The 7,865-nt window shown below is 44.1% G+C and overlaps 1 protein-coding gene across 1 annotated transcript in view; it reads right to left on the bottom strand.

The window, feature by feature from the left end:
* Window positions 1-1,313: 1,313 nt before the first annotated feature.
* adam19b (ADAM metallopeptidase domain 19b) overlaps window positions 1,314-7,865 on the bottom strand; it is a gene marked incomplete at both ends in the record, with an annotated part of 62,371 nt that continues 55,819 nt past the window's right edge. Inside the window, 7 exon segments of the mRNA XM_084332093.1 lie at window positions 1,314-1,388; window positions 4,959-5,315; window positions 5,534-5,636; window positions 5,733-5,862; window positions 6,317-6,425; window positions 7,155-7,232; window positions 7,418-7,650. Coding sequence (XP_084188219.1) covers window positions 1,314-1,388; window positions 4,959-5,315; window positions 5,534-5,636; window positions 5,733-5,862; window positions 6,317-6,425; window positions 7,155-7,232; window positions 7,418-7,650 — 1,085 coding nt within the window.

Raw genomic sequence — 7,865 nt, 5'->3', positions numbered from 1 at the left:
TTACATTTAAATCCCTCCGGGCACTAAATTTAGACGGAGCCGAGTAAATCACTTCATCCGACCACTTCGAAACGCATCTGGCACACTCTATCCATAAGTTGTGCCAAATTATGTCCGGGACCAGATGGACACCAATACTGGAAATCGCGATCAGACAATTGGAATATTCTTTTTGGAATACCCCCGACCAAAGGTAAGGACTATCTGACATCAATTTCAGCTTGATCCAACAATGTTTTCATATCGATCCAGCTGATCAGCGTCTGTAGTGTTCAACACGAATGCCGTTACTGGCCATCAAAGCACAAAAAAACGTAACGTGTGTTGTCGGGCCTTACAAATAAATTGTATTTGATTATGATGATTTGATTTGATCTACACAATAAAGAAGAAATACCCCAGAATAATAATCTTTATTTAAATTGTATTATTTTATTTAACCTTTATTCAACCAGGCAGATCAATTATGAACACATTCTTATTTAAAATGACGATCTGGCAGAAAAAAATTATAAATAAATAAAAAGTAGTGAGGGGATCAATGTGTCCATAAAGTCTTTTTCATCTTGTTCCAACTGCTGGGAGCAGCACATTGGAAGGAGGATTGACCAACTGTTAACACTGGGAACATATAGCAAGATATGGTGAGCAGTTCTGGTATAGTGTAAGCCAATTAATTTCTTGTCGAGAGTATAATGATGAACCTAATTGCTGATTGCTCTCTCAAAAAAAGAAGAATTCAAAGAACTCAAAGAATTGTCATTAATAATTTAGTGTAATCTCCACAGCTCTCATTCTCTGCTACTACTGTGAGCATTATAGCTGGCCTGGATCTCTGGTGTTTAATACCCTGTATAACTGGTTAGACTATTATTGCACTCTGTATATCCACACCCGTCTGAATATACCTGCATATATTCCAGTTTCCATACCTGTGTACTATATCTATATATATCTCTTACCTACTCTTACTAGTTATACCACTGGCCAGTATGACTTCTACCATAGTGTATTCATACCTGTATCAATGTACATAATAATACTGTAACACTGTATACATCAGATGGACATTATTACTCAGTAGTACTCATTTATATATATTCCAGTTTAATCACTTGTACATTGCATATTGCTATTACACTTTACTGCACTCTGGTCAGATGCCAAATTTATTTTTGGTGTACTGTACTTGTGTTATACACACTGTACTTGTGTAATACATTTTAATCTAATATAGTCTAATCTAATCCAGACTGCCCCTGGATAAAATGGCATCATTGTTTACAAACGTTAAAAAGGGTCTATTGGCTGATTTACCTGTTTGGCTTTTTCTGTCCAGCAGATGGAGCCAACGCATCTTTTCCCTTCCGGAGGGCATCAGCGGTAACCTGCAGAAGAGAACCAGCCATGTAAGATAAGATAAGATATTCCTTTATTGATCCCCTTGGGGATCAATACTGTAAGTACTTTCAGTACTTTCAACGTTCAGTTACTTAACAATGTACTTTCAGCTTACTGACACTGAGACCTGCTGAGGGCACTGGGTTTGAAGTTGGTCTACTGTTTAGATATTATGAAAACATTTTCAAAAAAAGCTAAATGTCTCTATTTTCACAACATATTTGTAAAGGCCCCATCAGCGATCCAAACGTAAGCCATAAAAAAACCTACACATTTCTGTAAATATCCTGAAGGTCTATTGACCCAAATGTTGCTTTGAATTATTTCCACATAAAGTGAAGAAACAAGAATACCAGTGTGCTCGAGTATTCCTTATTTCCTTTCAGTTAAAGGAACACACCAACATTATGGGAAATGCTCTTACCGCTTACCTCTCCAGAGTCAGACAAGATGATAGATACCAATTTCCTCTCTGTGCGTTCAGTAGAAAGCTATGGAAGTGGATACGGACCACTAGCCTAGCTTAAAACTTAAAAAAGCTAGGCTAGTGGTCCATTCCCAAAAAGCTTCTTCTCCATCTACAGCTAAAACCCTTAAAAAATATATTTGAATAGACTGTCAATAGGGCTGTTAATTTTCACAATTCATTTGAAAACCTTAATTGACACAAATAATCTCATTACTCTTTTTGACCCCAACCGCTTTTCATAGCTTCAACATCCAGCTACTGTACGGTGGCTGGCGTGTTTACATTCCTGATCACTCTCACATGCAAACCAGGAGAATAATGAGTGACCAGACGTTCCCTGAATTGTCTTATTTCATTATACAAAGTGTCTGAACTGACTTTTGTATTAAACCAAGTTGTATAAACGATGCAGCAGAGCATGGGAAACATGTATTAAAACACGTAACACGTATTAAGTACACATGTCGAGCTACGCTACACAGACTATTTATGCTCACATTAAAGATTTACAAATCATGCATAGAGATTGTCTGCCAACAAAGATAACATCAGACATCAGAGAACACATTCATTCTATCTATGTCTATCACTTTTCCCTCAGATTCATCACTGGTGTTAGATACAAAACTCATCACTGTGTCCATTCTGAGAAGGTTGGTTGGCCCACATGGAGAGTGTGGTTGGAGAGTGGTTGGAGAGTGTTTGGAGTGGTGCAACAAACACTGGTATTTGTAAAATGTTAAGGCCCTTACTGGTAAGCTATCTCCTTATACTACATCATTATTAGAATGGAATGTTGGAACTAATGGAACCCATTCTAGTGACTGGCTGGTCCTTAAGGTCGAGTTTGCTCAGAACAGGGTAAATCGGCATTTTACTATGATGCCCCTAGCTCATGGCATGAACTCCAACATTTTAAAACCTTGATCTCCAACCTTAGTCAGTCAAGTTCTACGTGTTTTAATTGATTTGTTATCCTTGCTTTTGTCTACCCTCATCTTCTCGTCTTATTATGATTTTATATGCTGTGTGATTTTATATGCTTTTATGCTTAGTTATTTCTGTGACTGTAAATGAGGGAAACCTCAGTTGCCTTTCAAGTATAAATAAAGGTATGAAATTAAATTCACAAAATGGATCACCATTCAATGTTATTGAAGACTCTTGTGACTTCTTAAGTACTTTCCCCATAACAACGTTTTCATGCATTTATTTATGACTGCAGCCCCTACTTTTAATTTCAACATGGGGGGGACACTTTAATCTGGGGGCATGGTGGCCCTCCCCCAGGACATTTTGAGCATCAAACACTTAATTTCCTGCATTCTGGTGTACTTATATGCATCAATTTGTGCCTTTTCTGCTTCAGTTTATGGTGGAAATGTCTTTATTTATGTAAAGGAAAAGACAACATTCAGGTACACGCTGACAGTAAGGCTCTCAGGCATTCTGTATTGCTTTCAAATATGTATTCTCCTGTATTAGTATATATAGTTACAGCCAAAGAAGGATATATAAATGTTTTGACCCCCTTATTTCTTACCTCTTTTGGGGAGGGGGTTGTTTTTCATATTAGCTATATTCTTTGAGGGGGACAAATTTACCTCTTCTTTTTTTTTGATCCACTTTTTCTCCCATTTTCAATTTTTCTCCCATCCCAATTTTTCGTATCATCCAATTCAACCCTCCCCTGTCTTTGAACGCTGTTTCATGCCTCCCACAAGCCGGCTGCAATGTGGACTAAGTCATACATAGCACGAGTCCCCTCCGATACTCGAGGTAACAGCAGTCGCATCTTTCCACCTGCGCGGCGCGATCTTTCAGCGTCAGGGGTCTGGGCTTTGGAGGGGCCCCGCCCCCGTCGCTTCCTGATTCTACTGCGCAGGTGCACCAACCGACCTGTAGGAGTCGCTGTCCACAACGCCCGATCCCCACCCATCAGGTTCCCTCCCCCTAATACTGCCAATGTGTATTAGTGCGGACGACCAGCTAAACTGAAAGCAATGTGGAGCGCTGGGCTCGAACAGGGAGGCGTTCCTGTTCGAGCCCAGTCTCCAGTATTCGTGGTGAGCGCCTTGCCCACTGCACCACGTAGCCGCCCAAATTTACCTCTTCTCAATATTGAGGGGGACCATGGGCGGAGTTTATGGGGGTGCAGGGGGTGCATTGCACCCCCTGGTGGCCGGGGGTGAAATTGCTTTAAAAAAATAAAAATAAAAATCAAGATTCTTTTTATTTTAATAAAATTATAATAATTGTGAGAAACAAATCTGAATTCTATTATGTTTTGTTTTACAATACATTCATTTTATAGTAGTAATCATGTCACATTATAAGGCAAACCTTCTGTAGTGTGGCAGTGAAAGGGTTAACGCGCGGCCAAGCACCAAGCAGCAGCAGCAGAATGCCCCGCGCGATAGATTGTAACACTTGTACAAAGCCACTTATTCTGAGATGATAATTAATGTATCTGGATAACCAATGCACGGATTTTGTCGAGGCAGGTAGCGTTATTTCGGGAAAATTGATATCTATAGTCTGGTATATTTTTCGTCCACGAAAAATGGAGGCTGTAATAATTATTATTGCTCGAGACCGAGAGTCTCTATGAATAATAATAATTAGAGCCTCCATTTTTCAAGTCAGTTAAAAATGATCCCCCGTAGTGCTGTGTGTGTGAGTGTGTGTGTGTGCTGCTGTACTACCTAAATAAAATAAAAAATTAGGGGTTAGGGCATTGTAAAAACGCTAAAATAATAAAATAAAGGTCAAAAAAATCGCGCGCACCCGCTGCGCGGCCGCGCAGGGAATCGTTGGCCACGCAGTCGCACCCCCTGGCGTGAAGTTCAAACTACGCCTATGAGGGGGACATGTCCCCTGCAACCCCCCCTAAACCTATGCCTATGGCGCTATGTATTAGATTGACAGCCCTAGAACATACTTGTCTTTTATACATTAATATATAATAGGCAACCATGCAAGGTGCCAACCTGATCATCGGGAGCAATTAGGGGTTAAGTGTCTTTACCTCCTGAGCCACTGTCGCCCCAGACAATAATATACATCTCAGATTGGGGCTTTAACTTACCGGCGAGGGCTGGTTGACAGGACAAGGTGGTGGAGGTCTGGTGGGGGGGTCTGGCCGGGCCTTAGGTGGCACTGCAGTGGCAAGGCGGGGCTTAGGTGGCGCTGCGGGGGCGGGGCGGGGCTTAGGTGACGCTGCAGGGGCGGGGCGGGGCTTAGGTGACGCTGCGGGGGCGGGGAGGGGCTTAGGTGACGCTGCAGGGGCGGGGCGGGGCTTGGAAGCCAGGGTAGGGGTTGATGAGGAAGGTAGAGGAGGAGGCGGGGCCTGTCTCTGTCTCTGCTGGACAGCAGAAGCAGGTATTGGAGGAGGCTTCACAGTCGGGCGCCCAATAGAATGCCTTGCATGAGGGCCGGACTGAGCCTGCAGGTGAACACAATCATGCAGAAGGTTCAGCGACACGTTTTCCGGATTCATAAATATTAAAATATGAATAAAATGTTTTAGGTACTAGTAGTTAAGATAATATAAAAAAAATAGGAAATAAAATGTAATCTGAATAAAAAAATATGAGAAAAATAAACAGCGTAAACAAAGGTGCAGATGAGATGCCCTATCTGTATATCACTGGGGTTTCTTACCAGCCTATCTGAGTCCTGTCTCTTCAGTAGATACGTTGGGTTAGCATGACCAGCGGCGTGGCCGTTAGCATGAGGGGGTTTGGCCTCAGTAGGGACCGGACAGCTGAGGGTTAAAACACACTTATGATGCAAACCTGCAATACAAGGAAACGCCAGCTGTGTGGACCATATTGACATTGACAGTGGAGAAGCTACCTACATTGGTGCGGGAGGCGGGGAAGACGATTTCAGTGGGCGGAGCTTATGCCTGTAGCAGCACCACAGTCCAATAGCAGCCAGTACCACGAAGAGGACCAGGGGGAGGAGCAACAGTACAGGAAGGAGACTGTCTATTGGTTAACAGGGAAAAAAAGGTTATTTCAATGAAAAGTTTCAAGATACAAAGTTTCAACATATTTGTATTATGTATTTTGATAGTAGCCAGCGGACTAATGACCCTTGCGCTGAAGAATCATATAACTCCTTTTGGAAGGTTTTATCGACCTGTGTATTTGCAGTTGTAAAGTCAATCCAAATCACTTGGAGTGTGAATGTGATAGATCACAAAAAAGTACTCGACCACTCTGACTTACCATCTTTAGATGATAAAGTACTCAACCTCTACTGTCATTAACTATGAAGGAACACAACACTCTTAACTTACCATCTTTAGATAATAAAGATTGAAAACATTGTTGCTCTGAAAACCTAAAACTGAGTTATATGGTTCTTCGTCTGAGGTACTCAGCATGTGTTCATTTTGGTTCATCAAGGTTAACAAGTTGACAGGTTGTTAAGTCTCACTGTGGATGATGACCGGTCCACTGTCGTCACTCCCACCTGGCCCTTCCTGGTCACACAGAGGAGGGGCCCAGCCTGGATCACAGTGACAGTTGTGGTTGTTGTTGCACAGCTGCGGAGAGGAGAGGAGAGGAGAGGAGAGGAGAGGAGAGGAGAGGAGAGGAGAGGAGAGGAGAGGAGAGGAGAGGAGAGGAGAGGAGAGGAGAGGAGAGGAGAGGAGAGGAGAGGAGAGGAGAGGAGGAGGAGAGGAGGAGGAGGAGAGGAGAGGAGAGGAGAGGAGAGGAGAGGAGGAGGAGAGGAGGAGGAGAAGAGAAGAGAAGAGAAGAGGGGAAGAGACGGAAATAAAATGGAGAGGAGAAGAGCGGAGAGGGGAAGAGTAAAGGAGAGGAAATGAGAGGAGGGGAGGAGAGGAGAACGGAAGAGTGGCGACGAGAAGACAAGGCGAAAAGGGAAGAGAGGAGAAGAGAAGAGGAGAGGAGAAGGGAGGAGAGGAGAGGACATGAGAGGAGAAGAGGAGAAAGGAGAGGAGAGGAGAGGAGAGGAGAGGAGAGGAGAGGGAGAGGAGAGGAGAGGAGAGGAGAGGAGAGGAGAGGAGAGGAGAGGAGAGGAGAGGAGAGGAGGAGAGGAGAGGAGAGGAGAGGAGGATGTTATTAGTCCTACATGACAACTAAAGACCATCCTCTGGTATCTGACTGAAGGTGGCTAGAACAAGAAGAAGCCTGAGGCCCTCCTCCGTATTCCTAGTGCTCTGACATCCAAACCTAATGTACAGCTAAGCCCTCTCGTCTCCCAGCAGACCCCCCCCCCCCCCCCCCCCCCCACCGCCACTACAGACGCTCACCCCACGACCGTGGCATTTGGCGTTGCACTCGTCTGCCCTCAGAAAAGATGTGTTGCGGCACTCCCCTTCAAAGCATATCTGTCGAGAAGGAAGGAGTGAGAGAGATGAGAGAGAGAGAGAGAGGGGGAGATCGAGGGGAAGGGCGTGAGTCATCGTCATCATACGCCTGCATGTCAGTCGGCCACATGAAAGGGCTCGGCTCTCCCAATTATTAAATGTGCAGTGGGATCTTCAAACGCGGCCATAACACCATTCAGCCTCACCGAGTTCTCCCCGCATTTGGTGCCCGCCATGACCAGGCCCGGGTCCAGAGTGTCCCCCTGTGCCTCGTCCCCTTGGCCGGGCTGGTAGACGTGAGTCCCTCTGCACAGGATCTTCCTGTTGCCCAGGCGCACCGTGGTGTCTATGGGGACGGCGTTGTTCTCGATGGGTTTCGAGGCGGAACTCACGCACTGAATCTTCCCACATTTGGCGTCCCTGAAACAATGAAGAAGATGTCTTTATCTTTCTTTCCACAGTTTTGCCAAATTACATTCCATGATTATTGGGGTTTCAGCCACAAAGTATATAGATGCAAGTTAACAACCGTTAGGCCAATCATCACAAAAAATGCAGGATATATCCAGGTAACTACCCGAAACATTACATTACACAAATTACATTCATATTGAACACTAGGGGGCACTACAAATGTACAAAATGTATGTGGAA

This window comes from Notolepis coatsorum (genome assembly GCF_963971535.1).
Source record: "Notolepis coatsorum genome assembly, chromosome: 16".
Taxonomy (NCBI): domain Eukaryota; kingdom Metazoa; phylum Chordata; class Actinopteri; order Aulopiformes; family Paralepididae; genus Notolepis; species Notolepis coatsorum.
This window is presented reverse-complemented; position numbering and strand designations above follow the sequence as displayed.